The sequence below is a fragment of the Hyla sarda genome, chromosome 4 (genome assembly GCF_029499605.1).
Source record: "Hyla sarda isolate aHylSar1 chromosome 4, aHylSar1.hap1, whole genome shotgun sequence".
Lineage (NCBI taxonomy): Eukaryota > Metazoa > Chordata > Amphibia > Anura > Hylidae > Hyla > Hyla sarda.
The window spans coordinates 137,437,493-137,457,448 of NC_079192.1; the positions used below are offsets into that span (position 1 = coordinate 137,437,493).

A 19,956-nucleotide genomic window follows, 5' to 3' on the forward strand; every position below is an offset into this window, starting at 1 on the left:
ACATGTCTATCTATTTTTGGCACAACTCACTGTGATATTGTGTTTATTCATGAATACCACAGTCCCTTAAGAGTTAAGTAATATATATTTACCTATCTATGTACTATCCATTAATGCATTTCTTTTCTTCAATCTATCTTATTCATTGATGTCCATCACATTGTCAGCACAAGCACCCGAGCTGTAACTAGTAGCTTAGTGTTTTTGTGCTGTGTGAGTCATCCTGCCTTTTTCCTATTGGATGTGAGCTGAGCACCCTCGGGATTGTGAGTCAATTCCAACCATTCCTGGCTTCATTCACAGATTGCTAGCGTGCAAACCTAGGGAGCATTTCATTCAGTGGAGTTCATTCATGAAAACCTGCAACGCCCCCAACATCCTTAACTCCAGGATGATGTGAGCGTGACATGGTTTATGCATGGGATTAAGGAGGGCTCATCACACAGGATATATGGACTTTCCTGCTGCCTCACTTTCTGCAAAAGAAGCTCGCTCTTGCATTGCAGCTACCAGGCTTCTTCACTGGATTCTAATTTCTTTACACATTGACAGCTGAATTGCATGGATATGCTACACACCTTGGACTGTAACTAGTTATTGTATCTGTTTAGACACATGGATCTTTAGCTGCATGTACCAGAGGTCAGTTGTGGTTCAGTTTCCACATACATTTCTATTCATTTTGGAATGTTGTGGAATAATGCTGCAAAAAGACAAATCTCCAGGTGGACTGAGAACTGACTGTAGTGTCTTCTATAAAATGTCTGTGAGTATTATTATTATTATTAGACTATGAAAGAACATACTCAGCACGGTGGACAAGTTCTTCATCAGTTCCTTTGTAAATACCCAGTAATGCTTCAAAGGGCTAAGTACAGCAGATTCAGGAATGATTCTATAACTACAGAAGAATGTTCATCGAACCCATCTTTAAATGCCAAAGCTTGCGCCAGTTCGCATGCAAATGTTACTTCCTTTTTACCAGTCGAAGACCTCACCTTGGTAACACAGGACAGGACAAATACACTATGCACCTTTATACCCAAAATGCCTCATTTTAAGCTGTCTAGCTCTGCCAGCCTGATGAGACTGAGGCAGTTCTCCCTGGGGACTAAAGAAGTGCCTAGATTAAAATTGACAGATACCCACACTGCTCCAAATAGCCCCACAGCTGCAGAGAACACTTTCAACAGCTACATGAGTTCTTCTCAAGTAAGACAGGATGTGGACTTGAATGCAAAACCCCAAGAGGACTGTGCAGAAAGTGAGAAGTCTTCACCTGATCAGAACAGCTATATACAGCATGTCAATATGGGACCAGTCTTCTCCTACTGCGTGAAGGTAAGTAACCTACATACGATTTGAATAGTGGTCAGTACAGAATATATAAAATGCCTGCCTATATACAGTTATGAGCCACCACAGTTGTATAGCAATATACTATAATGGTGAATTCAGGTTTAAAAATATAGCTCGGCTCTGCTCTGTGACTAACCTTGCTTCACAGCACTCGCATGAATTGCAGAAGACCAATAAATTCTTTAATAAGGTTGGTGTGAAAAAGTTTATACCCATCAACACCTTCACACTCAAACTTGAGAATGACGGTAAGGCTTACAATATCATGCTTGGTGTTAAAGATATGGTTTATATATTGTCCTACAAATCCGTCTGTGTCATTGAGGTGTGAGTTATTAGATGACTTATCACTAATGTTAGTTGCTCTGCCCATCCTGCAGAGACCTACAGATTTCCTATAAAGTACTGTGTAAAGCATCGCCAGCATTGCTTATCAAAGACTAAATGTTATGGGAGGATATATTTTTGAAAAGCTGCATAAATTAAATGGCTGCATACTTTTACAAATAGGTGTACCAGAGCACTTTTATATTGTGCATGTTGAAATTCAGTCCCCATGTACTAAGACTATGTTTATTTACATACATACAGGGATGCAACTAGAAAAAGCTTGACCCTAAAGCAAAATTCAGAATCTACACGCCCTAGTATGAACATTCACTAGCTCCATAGACACACATTTCTGCCGAGAAGTGTAAAAGTATGCCGTTAAACTCGGTTTCCTTAGACCTCTAAATTATCAGACCCCATTAGAGATACATATAATCAGACGATTGTCTGATTATATGTATCTCTTAAACCTTTTAAGCATATACCTCCAACCCGTAAATTATCACACCCTATACCAAACACAGATTATGAAATAAGAATCTGGGGCTTAAGGTATCGGATATTCAGGAAAATATTTTATTTAGGTAATAAAATTTAAACAACAGTGGTGCCAGGGCCCTTGTGTGCCACTAAAGTCAGAATGTATTGTAAAATAAATCAGTTCATACATTAAATAAATACATGTGCATATAAAATGTTCAGGATCACTATATATTGAATAAAATCAATCCCACAATGGATACTAGTTGGCTATAAGTAGTGATTAATAAGCTATTCCTTATGGTTAGCTACAGTTTCTTGTGGTTACCTATACAAAACCCCTAGCCACTTAATGATTAGACCCCAGTTCAACCCTCTACAATATCAAACTAGACCACAAACCCCAATATTACTAGACCTCTAGTTTTAAACTTTTAGGCCCCATACCAGACCATGAGTATAACATGTAAGGCTAGTAATACTGTGTACTGAGCAATGTTCTTTTAAAGCTTGGTAGCTAGTGATTGGGTAGTTAAGAACCTCTTCACGGTTATAGCTAAGCTGGACAATACAGGACAACAGTTAAATTAATTTTAACATACATAATAGACGAAGGCTGGGTTCACACACCGTATTTGTCAGTATTTTGATGCAAATCTTTTACCAAAACCTGGAGTGGAACTGACACAATGGAGACCTTTAATGGAAAGATTTGTACCTTTTTATGTGTTTTGGATCCACTCTTGGTTTTGGCTAAATTGCTGGCCAGAATACTTTGTGTTAACCCAGTCTATAATGGACATTACATAGTAGCAAACTAATTTCAGTTCAAACAATAGGACGATAGGATTGAGGGCATTGATCTAAAGAGTTTACAATATAGTATTTAACAGCATCAAGGTCTAGTGCAGTAAAAGGTAGAGCCCTATTACATAAGGTGTTGATCGACCAAACCAGCGGATACCTTCCTGTGTAATAGGGCAAGCGATCAGAAGCACTCGTTCATTGGCTGATCTGGTTGTTTTGACCTGTCAAATAAACCAATTGCCTTTGGCCAAACATCTCCCCATGTAATAGGGAATGTGCAGCCAACAGCTGCTTGCAGCAAAAGGCAGCATGAACGATCGAGCCATCAGTCATGCTGCCCTCCCTGCCCAACACTTAAGCCGTGTAAAGGCTCTTTGAACAAAGCTTGCTGCTTGTTTACTGTGTCAGACCATTTAATCAATTGGGAAGGTCCATTTCTGGTTCCATCAATGGAAATATGCAGAACAGAGAAAAGAAGGTCCTATTGTCTATATATTTATTGGGCTAGAGCAATGAAAAGGTTAAAGTGAACGTATCACCTAATTTTTGTTTTTCTTTTTGCAGATTAGAGCTGGGTACTTAAACATGTTCTGATTTACTAATCTGTTTTTATTTTTTGTCATTTGTTTAAATTTTATCTGCAGTACATTATTAAAGGGGCAGTCATCTTGCTTGGTCTGTTTTTAAAGCATATAGATCTATACAGCAGTACTACTTATGGATATAAACACAATGAACATCTCCAGGCCCTGTTCTTTGTAGGGGGGAGATTTGTAAGCATGCACTATGGTCAATGCAAGGGTCATTTTTGGGGGAAAGGCGACTGGGCTGCTACTGTCTTTTCTATATACCATTGTCACATTTCACTGTAATGCTGTACAGCTCACTTTCCAGCATCTGAATGATTCAGATGTTCATTGGCAAACTTCAGATGAGCCTGTACATGTGCTTTCTTGAGCAGGGGGACCTTGTGGGCACTGCAGGATTTCAGTTGGTCACGGCATAGTGTATTACCAATTGTTTTCTTGGTGATTATGGTCCCAGCTGCCTTGAGATCCTTCCTTGTAGTTCTGTTCTTATGATCATTGAAACTCCATGAGGAAAGCTCTTGCATGAAGCCCCTGACTGAGGGAGAGTTACAGTTAATTTTGTTTTTCTTCCATTTGCACCAACTGTTATAAACTTCTAACCATCTGGTTGGCAATTGTCTTTAGCCCCCTTCTAGCCTTGTGTAGGTCTACAAATTGTCCCTAACAGCTCTGGGGTCTTGGCCACAGTGACTTCGCTTGGACCCAGACCCATAGCTGACTTCACTTGGGACGAGATCCGTAGCATTAACAGTAAGACATGCTTCCCTTAAGCTGCTAAATTATATAACTGGTGGTTATATTTCATAATACAGTAAATATTTTTTTAGACAGTGGTTACTATGCTAGACCTTCATGGTTTTCTGCAGCCAGCCTGAAGAGGTGTTAGTCGTACATATTGGTGATGAAACACCATCAGCACAACCAATAGCCATAATGGTTAAAATTTTCAACCTAGAGAACAATACGAGACCATGTTTTTTGTACCGCCAATACTTTGAAAAGACATTACTCTTTTTACCTTGAAATCTACAGTGAAAAAAAATAAATATATATATATATATATATATATATATATATATATATATATATATTTGTGGGGTAAAACTGATAAACAAAACCCTATTTTTTAAATTTTGGGAGTTTCCTTTTCTACACAGTGCATTTCTCATTAAAAATTACACCTTGGCCCTGATTTACTAAGTGTGGAGTGTAGTTTTCTTTGTGGGTTCTTTTTCCTCGGCAAGTGGAGTTTTGACCAAAAAGCTTTATTTTTGTCTCATCAGTCCACATGACCTTCTCCCATTCCTCCTCTGGATCATTCAGATGGTAATTGGCAAACTTCAGACGGTCCTTGACATGCGCTCGCTTGAGCAGGAGGTCCTTGCATGCGTTGCAGGATTTTAATCCATGACGGCATGGTGTGTTACTAATGATTTTCTTGGAGACTGTGGTCCCAGCTCTCTTTAGGTCATTGACCAGATCCTGCCGTGTAGTTCTGGGCTGATCAACCTCACCTTCCTCATGATCATTGATGCCCCACGAGGTGAGATCTTGCATGAAGCCCCATACTGAGAGACATTGACCGTTATCTTGAACTTCTTCTATGTTCTAATAGTTGTGCCGACAGTTGTTGCCTTCTCAACAAGCTGCTTGCCTATTGTCCTGTGTAGGTCTACCTTGTGTAGGTCGACAATTTTATTCCTGATGTCCTTACACAGTTCTCTGGTTTTGGCCATTGTGGAGAGGTTGGAGTCGGTTTGACTGTGTGGACAGGTGTCTTTTATACAGGTAACTAGTTCAAACAGGTGCAGATAATACAGGTAATGAGTGGAGAACAGGAGGGCTTCTTAAAGAAAAAATAACTCTTACTTGTTGGTAGATAACCAAATACTTATGTCACCCAAGAAAATGCAAATACATTTTTGTGATTTTTCTGAATTTTTGTTTTAGATTCCATCTCTCACAGTTGAAGAGTATCTATGATACAAATTTCAGACCTCTAATGCTTTGTAATTAGGAAAAAATGCTAAAACGTTCTCCCTACTGTAGGTTCTGTTTTATTTACCATTTTAAAAGAAAATGATAACTTTTTGTATACAAATTAATCTAATTAAAATGGTCCTCTTCTGACCCATATAACACTTTTATTTTTCCCGTATATGGGGCTGTATGAGGGCTTATTTTTTGCGCCGTGATCTGTAGTTTTTATTGGTATTTTTGTTTTGATGGTACCCTTTGATCAATTTTTATCTAAAAAAAAATTCTGATATAAGAAGTGACTAAAAACTTATTTTTTATGTTTAAGCCATTGGCCGCATGGTTTAAGACATTAACGCATGTGGCGATATCACGTTTATTTTTGTTTACATCATTTTATTTAAAAAATGGGGAAAGAGGGGTGATTTTATCTTTTATTAGAGATGGGGACTTATTCACTTTTAAAAAAAAATTTTGTTAACATTTTATTTACTGTTTTTCAGTCCCCATAGGAGACTATTACATTAAATCTTTCTATTGTTAACAATGAACAATGCTGTGTCATAGCACAGCATTAATCAGTGTTATCTGCGCTCCATTATTTCCGGCTACCGAGCACTGATTGGACAAATCAGAGGCAGGTAGGGACCCTCTGCTGCCCTCTCAGCTGATCAGGACCACATGATTTTGCCGCAGTGGTAATGATAAGCTCCAGCGAGCTACCGACAATCAATTACGCTAATTTTAGATGTCATGATCAACTTTGTTCACAGTGTCTAATGGGTTAATGTCTGACATTACCTTGATGTCCTGGCTGCTGATAGCAGCGTTAACCAGCCAACTATGAAGCAATCTCAGCTCCTGAGTGCTCTTCATAGAGCAGGCATGGGCGCAAGGTGTACATTTTCACCTTGTGTCCTCTAGGGAGTTAATGCTTTTCCCACTGAAATACAGATAAATGTAATAATAAGCCTTGTAGAAAATGACCAGTGATTACCCATTCACATCTAAGTTTTGTTTTATAGGTGGAGATATCGTTAATGGGATTTAATGTAAAACAACAGATATATATATATATATACATATACAGACAAAGAATAAGTCAGCCAGCACTTTAGTTGATACCAAACTATTATATGGACCTGGCCTGCAGGTGCACGCTACTAGGCTAGATATACAGCAACAGAAGAATGCAGAAGCACACTGCCAGCACAAAGATATAGATGAAACATGAATATGCAGTTAAAACATGGAGAGCTATACAGCTATGGTGTAATAGATGCAAATTTGAAACTATGAAATAGTGAGGCACTTAGCTCGCAAATTTGTCTCCGCCGGCGGTCAAATAGCTTGGAACGTCCCACCGCGATAAGGTGCCTCACTCGTCCCACCGCAAGCTAAGTGCCTCACTATTTCATAGTTTCACATTTGCATCTATTACACCATAGCTGTATAGCTCTCCATGTTTTAACTGCATATTCATGTTTCACCTATATCCTTGTGCTTGCAGTGTGCTGCTGCATTCTTCTGTTGCTGTATATCTAGCCTAGTAGCGTGCACCTGTAGGCCAGGTCCATATAATAGTTTGGTATCAACTAAAGTGCTGGCTTACTTATTCTTTGTCTGTATTGCACATACAGGGGAGTGGCTACCTCCATGTTGGCCTTGCACCCCACCCACCTCTATCAGGTGTGTATATAAGGTGTCTTGGATGTTCCAGACCCTGCCATGCTTACTGAACTGTTCACACAGAGGCATATTCACAGTGTAGGGTCCGTCCCAATGAGGCCACCTTATCGCGGTGGGACGGTCCAAGCTATTTGACCGCCGGCGGAGACAAATTTGCGAGCTAAGTGCCTCACTATTTCATAGTTTCACATTTGCATCTATTACACCATAGCTGTATAGCTCTCCATGTTTTAACTGCATATTCATGTTTCATCTATATCTTTGCGCTGGCAGTGTGCTTCTGCATTCTTCTGTTGCTGTGTATATATATATATATATATATATATATATGCGGAAATGTTTATAGGGTGACTGTAGTGCACATACGTATCATTTGTACAATTATTTTCTTTTCTCATTGTAAGTTGTAACCTGTCTAAAAGGTTCTATCCTTAGTTATTTTCTATCCCTAGTAGTTTTCTTATTAAACATTCCTATAAAATTAGTGTCTCAGTGTAATTATGAAGGTTAAGTCATCAAATTACACATAGAAGTGTCATGGGCAGCTTTTATTGTACTGCCTTAGTTATGGGGCCATTAAATGCTTCACCTCTTTGGTTCAAAGATTGTAAGCTCTTGCGAGCAGAGCCCTCACTCCTCTTGTTTGAATAATTTGTGTGTTATATTTTAATGTCAGATTTTTGTCTTCATTTGCACCCTCAGAATGCTACAGAATTTGTTTCCGTCTGGGACTTTACGCACCAGGGTGTACATGTACTATCAGTAGCCAGACATTCAACACTAATGATGGTCAGCGTTAAACACGTTATTGTATTATTGTTTTATTATTATCAACTAGCTTTTGCCCGCGGCTTCGCTCGCATTAAATTTGGGGTAACATAGATCTACTTTTTACGATCCTATAGTAATGAGGCCGCTAAGGGTAAAGTCTACGGGCATCCAAACAACCCGAATTATTTCAACTTTAATCACCGCGTCTAAAGAGTTAATGCCGAACATCTGCCGGAACAGCGATGTCTGGCATTAGCCACAGGTCCTGGCTGCTGATAGCTCACTTCATAACCCTCACATTCCGCAGCGCCGGGTATACCCAGCATCAGTGGTGTACCAAGGGGGGGGGGCGGAGGGGGGCGGCAGGTTGGAGACCACTGGCGTACAGTATAGAGTTCCAGTGCCCGGTGGCCCCCAACAAAGAGGAGGAGGGCAGTGCTTGACATATGTGAGTAGTACCCAGCTGGGCTGATCATTAATTGGGGGGAGCAGAACAGTGCTGGCGGGTAACATAGGATTAGTTCCCCAATGTGGGGACAGCGCTGTGCTAGGCTGATAATACATTCCCAAGGGGGAGGGGCCCAACCGATATTGCAGTATGGGAAAAATCCATATTGGGCAGCCCAAAAAATTTGGTATTCGGTATGAACCGGTATACCGCCCAGCCCTAGATATACCTATGGGAAAGAGGGGGGGGGGGGTGTAGCTCTGCATATACCTATGGGAAAGAGGGGGGGGTGTAGCTCTGCATATACCTATGGGGAAGAGGGGGTGGGGGGGTTTAGCTCTGCATATACCTATGGGGAAGAGGGAAGGGTGTAACTCTGCATATACCCATGGGAAAGAGGAGCGTAGTTTAGCGTAGCTCTGCATATACCTATGGGAAAGAGAGGGGGGGTGTAACTCTGCATATACCTATGGGAAAGAGGGGGTTACCTGGCTACCTACCTACCTGCCCTTTTACTGTGCAGGACACCAAGGAGGGCATTATTACAGTTTGTGGGCCTATAGATGGGAAGATTGTGTAGAGGAGGGGAGGGCACCGAAAATATGCAGAGTCTGACATGTTTTTCCTGCAGATGTTAAGAGATCCACATGGCGGTCTTATCCGGACGGAGAAGAAAAGGAAAGAGGACGCCGCTGATCAGAAAAGACGTAATTGTGAGTCCCAAAATGTAACTGTTATCACTTATATGGTATATGCATCCTGTGTACAGCTGATATCTACCGCTGATTTCGTTTGTTGAAATGATTGTATGTCGGGGCCATCGTAAGTCGGGGGGGTCACTGTACACATATGTGAACCTAACTTGAGTTCAAAGAAACATCATGTGCTTTGGACAAGCTCTGTTCATGAAATATCATTGCTCTTACTTGGTTACCCAAATGCACCTACTGAATGATACCTGCTGTAAATTGTGCAAGAACCTAATTTCACAGTTATTTTTCAATGGTCTAATTTAGACCAACTAAATGTCTAAGTGAATTAGACAATGGATTTAACACAGGATGAAATGCTGCATATTAAAGTGTGGAGCAAGTATGAGTCACTGAGATACGGTATGGATACCAGATCTTCCTGGCACTTATCTTTACCATTAAATACAAAACAGACCGACCTTGTCGGAAGTTGAATTAACATGGGTGACTCATGCATGGTTCAATCTCATCAGTGATTCAGATATTTTCTTTCCTAGGCTCAGTCTGGTACAGCAGTGTACTTGTCCATTTCATTATGAAATTAATAAGAAAATACATTGATGTTGCGTTCATTGTAACCTAATGCACATGACTGTACAAACTAGTGTAATTGGTAATGCTGAAAAATATGTGCTCTTTGCATGGATGTTCATGTATTTCTTACCTTTCACACTTTGCTGTAAGTATTACTACAGTCCACATTATACCACTAGACTGTATGGCCAGTGTCATGGCTTTTGTTTATAATGGAGCCATAAAAGCTATGATAGATCTGTTTCAAAAGGATACCAATGAATCTCACAGTACCATATTACTTCTCATAGGATTTGTTTGCATTCTGTCATGTTCTAGTATTTTTAATTGCAAGTATAGCACTGCATGCTACTCTTCCATCTAAAAAATTTTTTTTAAATTCTGCAGATAATGACACCCTTTTGAGACATGCATAGTTGGGCGGACACGTCGCTCTCTGTACCACCAATTGCACATATCACATTGTGTGTCCTATGATGCATGACGTGATATCAGTATCCACTATCAGCATTACAAATATGGTTGCTGCCATTTTATCTCCCCCTACATCACCACTTGTGCCATACCATCCCCCCTTCATCACCCCCCTGTACCATTTCATCCCCTCCCTTTTTTTACCCCTTCTCCATTTCATTCCCCCTTCATCACCCAATCTGTGCTATTCCATTCCCTCTTCATTTCCTCCTGTGCCATGTCCCCCTCCCTTTTGACTACCCCCATGTGCCACATAATTTCCTCCACTCCTTAATACCCTGCATTCTTCAATAAAGAGATACTGCTGTTTAATAAGGGTCCAGCAGGAAGACCTAAACAATATAGGCCCTCATTTACTATTCTAAACCCGACTTGTTTTGTCGGGTTTTTTTGTCGCATCTTTGTCTGCGCCATGTCGCAGACATCGTGCACCAGTCTGCGACACAATGCGAAATTTTTTCCCGACGGATCTGATGTGGATTCTCCCAAACGCGAAAAAGGGGCGTAACCCGACATTTCTGAGCTTTCCCACGTATTTATAAAGGTTTCCAACCCGAATTTGTTGAATTGTTGTGGATTCTTTCCCGATAACTCAGAGGAGTTGGAAACCAAAACCAACAAAACCCAGTGCGACAAACAGGATGCGACATAATAATAAATACCAGGGGAAAAAAGGAGTCAGGTAAGAAAGCAAGATAGACTTTCAACCCGATTTTCTAAGTAAATGAGGGCCATAGTGTGTAAACTCCCAAAATGATACCAAGATAAAAATACAAAATCAAAAAAGTGAAAAGGTGGGGGGAGACTTTCTAAAACGTAACCTTTAATGCGTACTCAATTAAAAGTTTGTGAGAACACCTCCAGTGTTGAACATATCTATGTTACAAACAACAAATGTAGGCCTCGTTACGCCGACCTTTGACCTTTTCCTATTACAAATTACAGATATCAGACAGATAATCCTACTGATAACTGAAGGATATGTGCATGGACCAAAGTAGATCAACTCGGGGGCTAACTTGGCAACCCCTTTAAATATGTCCCTTCACACTTGTCTGTCTGGTAAGTATAAATAGAGGTTACACAGAGGGAAGCAACCAGATGGATAAATCCACTGGCATTTTAGTGGAGATGTCATATATAGAGAAACAAGTACCCAACGCATTTCTGCCACGGTTGCCCGGCGTCCTCAGGGGTAACTCATACACGATCCATAAATAGATATAATGTGGATGTTTACTCAGATATTATACAGAATTTGTGCAACCACAGCACAAAATGCAACCATTGAAAAAATATTTTTATATAAGGAAGGGAAAGTCTGCGGCATGTCAGGGGTAGCAGCCATTGATATCACGACAGCATTATATCAGACCCCTGTAGATAATGACATCTCGCCTTTCCACTCCAGGAACCTGTGAAGAGAAATACATACACAGTATATGCATCCATATTGTGCTCCTGAAAAAAGAAAAATGCGGCCCCATAACTTTGGTGTCCTACTCACTGTATCCATTGGGGGAATAGGGCAACCTAAAAAAAATCTATAATAGAAATATATAATCCCCATCTCTGTTTATTGTATTCCCTGTAAGGAAAGAGAGGGGCTCAGGGGTACCGCACAGTGGTATACTCACAATTGAGATGTCCGGCATTGGAATAAGGTGCAGTGCATACCTGTAATGGCAGGGAGCCGTGACTGACTGCTTCACTGCGCTGACAACACATGTCTCTGACCTCTGACGTTATATCCGCCGGCTGCCGTGCTGTGTCAGAAGGGCCGCGCCCCAGTCTGACATCAGTAAAGGGGATTGGCCAGATAATTCAGACACAGCACATACTGTCAGCCGGTCGGATGAACAAAGGGGCGTGATTAACGGCGCTGATGCAGAGTGTAACAGCATGGGGCTTCTTAGAGTCTGTCAGACTGATAACTGACTAGTCTCTGGTATATTCTAGCTGCTTCTCATACTGTATGAAGAGTTCTGTTCTTAACCATAGATGTGGTGTAATTATTACCTCACAGCGCAGTCAGGGATCGGGTAGGGTGCACCTATATTTTTAAAGAGGTACACTCCGCCGCTGTTCAGCCCCAGCCGGTCACTGACTGCGCAATTCCTCATCTATAATGCTGTGTTTAGACAACATGATAGGCATTAAAACTATAATATGTATTCTACAATGCTCGAGGCATGACAAGCAGATTCTTCACCAATAGATATTTAATCATATATCTTGTATAGACAAAAACATAGAAAGGAGGGGAGAGAGGGCTATGGAGAAAGGGGCATAAATCCTCACTGATGAACATAGCTTCCTAATATATAAGATATACAAGGGAATAAGCCTGAGATGATAATGAGGAGAGTAGATGCCCCTCAAATACCTGCTGGCCCCACTCTCTATGTCCTAATGGGGCTTATGGCCTAGTGGGGAGGAGGGAGGATGAATAGCAGGGCCTAGTGAACCTGTTATACCCTAGTGTCACTCATTACCCTCAACCTAAGCAGGATGGTCAGCCCTAAAAAGGGCGGTCCCGCTCTCTAACCTCCTATATCCCTAGTAGGCCCTATCCTAGTGAGGTGACCCTAACTTGGGGAGTCAGCTACTACTCCCACTATCTGCCTAACCGTCACCATTAGAGGACAGTAGAGGCGGTGGCCAGCCGTAATGTTGAGTAGATAGGGGAAAGGGAGGAGAGGGGGCAAGAGGGAATAACATTATAAAAAAACATGCAAAATGTAGCTGTTCATTCAGTCCAGAGGGAGCTACCGTGTTCAGTTTGTATATCCAACGGCTCTCCCTCTGGAGTAATAAACAGTCCACATCTCCTCCTCTAATGGATGGAATAAGACTCTCTATCCCCGTAAACTGTAATTTACTATAATTTCCTGCATGAGCTGCATTAATATGTCTGGCTAATGGGGTGTCTCAGTTATGCCTAATATCTCCAAGATGTTCTAATATTCTTTTTTTTGAAGATTCGTCGAGTAGTCTTGCCAATATATCTCATCCCACATTCACAAGTCGCCATGTATATTACAAATCTTGTATTGCGATTAATGAATTGACGTATCTTGATGCATTGCCCACTTGTATAATCCCTAAAATGATCTGTTTTGGGGAGGTGTGTACATGCCTTGCACCGTCCACATGGGTAGTTCCCAAGGGTTCTGGAGATCCGCCCTAACCAGGTCTCCCTTGATGTCGTATTCGGGCCCAAATGGCTCTGCATTAGCATATCTCCTATATTATGCCCATGTCTGTATGTAATAAGTGGTATATCTGGTAGAGTTTCTCCAATGTCAGAGTCCATTTTTAATATATTCCAATATTTACTACAAATTTCCCTCACCTGTTGGGGAACGTTGATCAAAAGTGCCTATTATACGAGTGGGATTTACAGTGACATTGTGGGCTTTGGGGGTCTCTCTCGGAGTATCAAGGGCTTGTCCATATGCAGAACTAAGTACATGATTAGGTTATCCCCTATCTGTAAAACGTGTCCTCAAATTTCTTGCCTCCTTCACGAATTTGTCACGCCTCGAGCAGTTCCTCCTGAGGCAGAGATATTGCCCCCACGGAATCCCCTTTTCAGGGGACCCAGGTGGCAACTCTTGTTGCTGTCGGTTTTCTGTGTATTGATGTACACAGATAACCATTCTCATCTCTCCTAATCATGATATAAAGAAAGGGTGATTGAGTAAAATTAACCTCATATGTAAAATGTAGACCAATATGATTTTGGTTCAGAGAGGACAGAAAGTGCTCAAAGGTGGATTTGGAACCCCGCCAGAGAATGAAAATGTCATCTATATATCTAGCCCATAAAAGGGCTTGTTCACTAAAGTGTTCTCTCGGAGGGTTAAAAACGATGGTGGCCTCCCACCAGCCCAGGAGTAGATTGGCATATGTGGGGGCACACGGGCTCTCCATAGCCGCTGGTGGAAGATTTTACCATCTAATAAGAAGTAAAAAAGTTAAAATAAACTCCAAAATTCTTAGAATGAACTCGTTATGTGCCTTCATATGTGTGCCTCTAAAAGAAAGCTAGTATGCCACTGCCTTCAGTCCCATGTCATGGGGTATAGAAGAGTAAAGTGCCTCTACATCTATGCTGGTGAGAAGAGTGTTACTATCAACCATGATCCCCTCTAATTTCTGCAATAGGTCCACGGTGTCCCTTGTGTACGACGGGAGTGAGAGCACAAATTCTCGTAAAACCTTGTCAATATATACCCCAACATTTTGTCCCAGGCTGCCAATTCCTGAGACAATGGGGCACCCCTTCAAGGGGGATGTCCCTTTATGGATTTTAGGCAGGGCATAAAATGTCGCCATGACCGGTGATTTGGGGATCAGGAATTCACACTCATTGTCACTAAGAAGTTTATCTTTTTTTGCCTGCATGACAAGGACCGAGAGTTCCTGTTTGTACTGCAAAGTGGGCTCACTTGAGAGAATTTCATGAGTTGATCTATCATCTAAGATTTTTCGGCACATTAATGTGTACTGTGAAAGGTCCATTAAAACTATATTCTCACCTTTATCCGCCGACTTGATGATGAGATCCTTATTGTCCTGAAGTTCTTTCAATGCACGTCTCTCAAGATATGAGAGGTACAGTCTCATCACCAAGTTGGGGGAGGGGGCTATGGAACGTTTTCTGATATCCTGGACAGTAAGCTCAAGGAACACATCTAGACAAGAGGTTTCAGATACTGATGGAAAAGCCTTACTTTTCATTTTGAGGGAAGTGAAGGGGCCCTCATCTTGAGGGTTCTCAATATCTCCAAGTAGAGTCGGCAGATCTCTTACGGCCGGGAGTTCATTGACTCCTATACCTAATTCTAGAGCTTCTCTTCTGTCTTTTTGTTTAAAGAATGTTTGCCATTTAAGCTTCCTGATGAACAGGCGAAGATCCTTGGTCTATGTAAAGGCATCAAACGTTGTGGTGGGAACATATGATAAATCTCGACCAGGACCCTAACCTGTGCATCACTCAAAGACACACATGACAGATTAACAACCCTAAGGTTTCCCTCATCTTTAGTTGGACTTATCTTTTGCACCTTCCTTCGGTCGCAGGGGATAGGGTTCTCTGGTCCCAAAAAAAAGGTGGAGGGCTCTGAGGAGGAGGAATTGCCAGCAACCTATTCTAGGTTGTTATATTGGTTCCTGTTAGTATCACCATGGTTATGCCCCCCTCCTCTATTCCTTCTGCCTCTATAGTTGTTGTAGCCCCTCCCTCTACCTCCCCTGCTCGGAGATCGATCGCTCTCACCTCCTTCTGTATCAGAGGAAGAGATCTCTGTTTCCTTATCTCGAGGATTTTGTTTCTTTAACACCGAGTAGGCCCTATTTTCTCTAAATTCTTGTAAGTCCCTAATAAATTAAGTATGTTTTCTTTCTTTTAAATAGTATTGAAACCTCTCAATAGTTCCCTTCGCCTGTGTTTCTTTAGCTGTAAATTCTGGGTCGTCCTTGAACTTGAGCACAATTTCTCTCTGTTCTTTAAGCCTAGCTTCTGCCAAAGATAAATTAGATTTTTCTTCTTCTAGTAGTATTTGTAAAAATTTCAATGATGTGCTAGTCGCCTCCGCCTCCCACTTTTTTTTTAGCATTGCTGGAGTGCGTAGCCTGGGAGCCGGAAGTGTGGGTATCCTTAGTCCCCTCGGGACTATATTGTGTTTAATGTAATTTTCAAAAGCCTGAATTTCCCATAAGGTTAATGTATATTGTTTGAAAAGAGACTAAGTCTCGTAAGGCTACTTTCAAAGTAGCAGTATACCTAGTGGAGTATACCTAGGTTGTAGAGAAGCCCTTTCTCAGCTAGATTAGGTGACCCTGTGATGAAACTGGTCATCACTGAAATATCAATCAATAAACAATAAAAAGATACTGCTGTTAATAAGGGTCCAGCATAAAGACCTAAACAATATAGTGTATAAACACCCAAAATTATACCAAGATAAAAATACCTAATCAAAAAAGTGACTAAGGTGGGGGGAGTCTTTCTAAAACGTAACCTTTTAATGCGTACTCAAAAGTTTTAGTGAGAACACCTCCAGTGTTTAACATATCTATGTTACAACCAATAAATGTAGGCCAAGTTATGCCGACCTTTGACCTTTTCCTATTACAAATGACAGATACCAGACAGATAATCCTATTTCAACTCGGGGGCTAACTTGGCAACCCCTTTAAATATGTCCATTCACACTTGTCTATCTGGTAAGAATAAATAGAGGTTACACAGAAGTGAGCAACCAGATGGATAAATCCACTGGCATTATAGTGCAGATGTCAAATATAGAGAAACAAGTACCCAACGCTACCCTGCATTCTTACCTGGTCTTTGTCTCTCAGAGCACTTCTGAAGGCCCAGGTGGAGGCTTGGTGTCATGGTAGGTCTGACAAGTGACGTCATCCTGGGTAGCTCCTAGACCCGGCATCGGGCCAGCATTTGTCAGTCCTGCAAGTCACCACAGTTCACTGATTTAACCCCTTAAGGACGCAGCTCATTTTCACCTTAAGGACGGAGCCCTTTTTTGCTATTCTGACCACTGTCACTTTATGCATTAATAACTCTGGGATGTTTTAATCGATTATTCTGATTCTGAGATAGTTTTTTCGTGACATATTCTACTTTAACATAATGGTAAATTTTCATGGTTACTTGCATCCTTTCTTGGTGGAAAATCCCAAAATTTCAGGAAAATTTAGCATTTTTCTAACTTTGAAACTCTCTGCTTGTAAGGAAAATGGATATTCCAAATAAATTTTATATTGATTCCCAAATACAATATGTCTACTGTAGTTTGGCATCATAAAGTTGACATGTTTTTACTTTTGGAAGACATCAGAGGGCTTCAAAGTATAGGAGCAATTTTCAAAATTTTCATGAAAATTTCTAAATCAAAATTTTTCAGGGACAAGTTAAAGGGGTATTCCAGGCCAAAACTTTTTTTTTATATATCAACTGGCTCCGGAAAGTTAAACAGATTTGTCTAACTGCTCTCTGATGACTCACGTCCCGGTAGCTGTGCAGTTCCTATGGGGATATTCTCCCATCATGCACAGCTCCCGGGACTTGACATCATCATTGAGCAGTTAGACAGAAAACTTCAGAAGCTAATAACTATTGGAAGGATTAAGATTTTTTGATAGAAGTAATTTACAAATCTGTTTTTACGGAGCCAGTTGATATATATAAAAAAAGGTTTTGCCTGGATTACCCCTTTAAGTTTGAAGTGGATTTGAGGGGCCTTTCTGTGAGAAATACCCCATAAATTACCCAATTATAGAAACTACACCTTTCAAAGTATACAAAACGACATTCAGAAAGTGTGTTAACCCTTTAAGTGTTTCACAAGAATAGCAGCAAAGTGGAGGAGTAAAATCAAAATCTGCATTTTTTACACTAACATGTTCTTGTGGCCCCATTTTTTTTTTTTACATTTTTAAAAGTGGTATTAGGTGAAAAAAAAAATTTGTAGACCAATTTCTCTCGAGTATGGAAATACCTAATATGTTGACATAAAGTGCTCTGCGGGCTCACAACATGACTCAAGAGGGAAAGAGCAACTGTGAGATTTTTGAAAATGAATTTTGCTGTCATGGTTTTTGGGGGCCATGTTGCATTTAGGAAGCCCCCAGAACATTTAGGAAGCCCCCAGAACAGCAAAAGAAAAAAAAAACACATGGCATACTATTTTGGAAACTACACCCCTCAAGGAATGTAACAAGGGGTATAGTGAGCCTTAACACCTCACAGGTGTTTGACGAATTTGCGTTGAAGTTGGACGTGAAAATGGAAAATTAGATTTTTAACACTAAATTGATGGTGTTACCCCAAAGTTTTAATTTTCACAAGGGGTAATTGGAGAAAATGGACCACAATATTTGAAGCCCAATTTCTCCCAATTAAGAAAATGCCCCATATGTGGAAGTTAAGTGCTCTGCTGGCGCACTACAGGTCTCAGAACTCAAGGAGTGCCATTGGTCTTTTGAAGAGAGAATTTTGCTAAAAATTGAAGTCGGGGGTCATGTGCATTTTCAAACCTCCCATGGAGCCAGAACAGCAGAAACCCCCCCCCCCCCCCACATGTGATACCATTTTGGAAACTAGACCCCTCCAGGAACGTAACAATGTTACTTTGAGTACTTACACTTCACAGGTTTTTTGAACAGTGGGCCGTAAAAGTGAAAAATTAGATTTTTAATACTAAATTGCTGGTATCAACAACATTTTTTTTGGTTTAACCACTTAAGGACCGAGCCCTTTTTCACCTTAAGGACCAGAGCATTTTTTGAACATCTGACCACTGTCACTTTAAACATTAATAACTCTGGGATGCTTTTACTTATCATTCTGATTCCGAGATTGTTTTTTCATGACATATTCTACTTTAACATAGTGGTAAAATTTTGTGGTAACTTGCATCCTTTCTTGGTGAAAAATCCCAAAATTTGATGAAAGAATTGAAAGTTTAGCATTTTTCTAATTTTGAAGCTCTCTGCTTGTAAGGAAAATGGAGATTCCAATTACATTTTGGTTCACATATACAATATGTCTACTTTATGTTTCCATCATAAAGTTGACATGTTTTTACTTTTGGAAGACATCAGAGGGCTTCAAAGTTCAGCAGCAATTTTCCAGTTTTTCATGAAATTTTCAAATTCAATATTTTTCAGGGACCAGTTCAGTTTTGAAGTGGATTTGAAGGGTCTTCATATTAGAAATACCCCATAAATGACCCTATTATAAAAACTACACCCCCAAAGTATTCAAAATGACATTCAGTTAGTGATTTAACCCTTTAGCTGTTTCACAGGAATAGCAGCAAAGTGAAGGAGAAAATTCCAAATCTTCATTTTTAACACTCGCATGTTCTTGTAGACCCAATTTTTGAATTTTTGCAAGGGGGAAAAGGAGAAAATTTTTACTTGTATTTGTAACCCAATTTCTCTCGAGTAAGCACATACCTCATATGTCTATGTAAAGTGTTTGGCGGGCGCAGTAGAGGGCTCAGAAGGGAAGGAGCGACAAGGGGATTTTGGAGAGAACATTTTTCTGAAATGGTTTTTGGGGGGCATGTCACCTTTAGGAAGCCCCTAGGGTGCCAAAACAGCAAAAAACAAACAAACACATGGCATACCATTTTGGAAACTAGACCCCTTGAGGAACATAACAAGGAATTAAGTGAGCCTTAATACCCCACAGGTGTTTCATGACTTTTGCAAATGTAAAAAAAAAAAAAAAATGTTACCTAAAATGCTTGTTTTCCCAAAAAATTTACATTTTTAAAAAGGGTAATAGCAGAAAATACCCCCCAAAATTTGAAGTTCAATTTCTCCCGATTCAGAAAACACCCCATATGGGGGTGAAAAGTGCTCTGCTGGCGCACTACAGGTCTCAGAAGAGAAGGAGTCACATTTGGCTTTTTTGAAGGAAATTTTGCTCTGGGGGCATGCCGCATTTAGGAAGCCCCTATGGTGCCAAGAGAGCAAAAAAAACCCACATGGCATAACATTTTGGAAACTAGACCCCTTGGGGAACGTAACAAGGGGTAAAGTGAACATTAATACCCCACAGGGGTTTCACAACTTTTGCATATGTAAAAAAAAAATTTTTTTAACCTAAAATGCTTGGTTTACCAAAAATTTTACATTTTTAAAAAGGGTAAAAGCAGAAAATACCCCCCAAAATTTGTAACACAATTTCTCCCGAGTACGGCGATAC

At 40.5% G+C, this 19,956-nt stretch overlaps 1 protein-coding gene across 3 annotated transcripts in view; it reads left to right on the forward strand.

Annotated features, from left to right (window-relative positions):
- Nucleotides 1–319: 319 nt before the first annotated feature.
- SHC4 (SHC adaptor protein 4) overlaps nucleotides 320–19,956 on the forward strand; it is a 98,892-nt gene continuing 79,255 nt past the window's right edge. For all 3 annotated transcript variants that reach the window (XM_056572260.1, XM_056572261.1, XM_056572263.1), the window contains exon 1: nucleotides 320–1,341. In XM_056572260.1, the coding sequence (XP_056428235.1) occupies nucleotides 793–1,341 (549 nt within the window). In that variant the 5' untranslated portion in view covers nucleotides 320–792. The remainder of the gene's footprint in view (nucleotides 1,342–19,956) is intronic.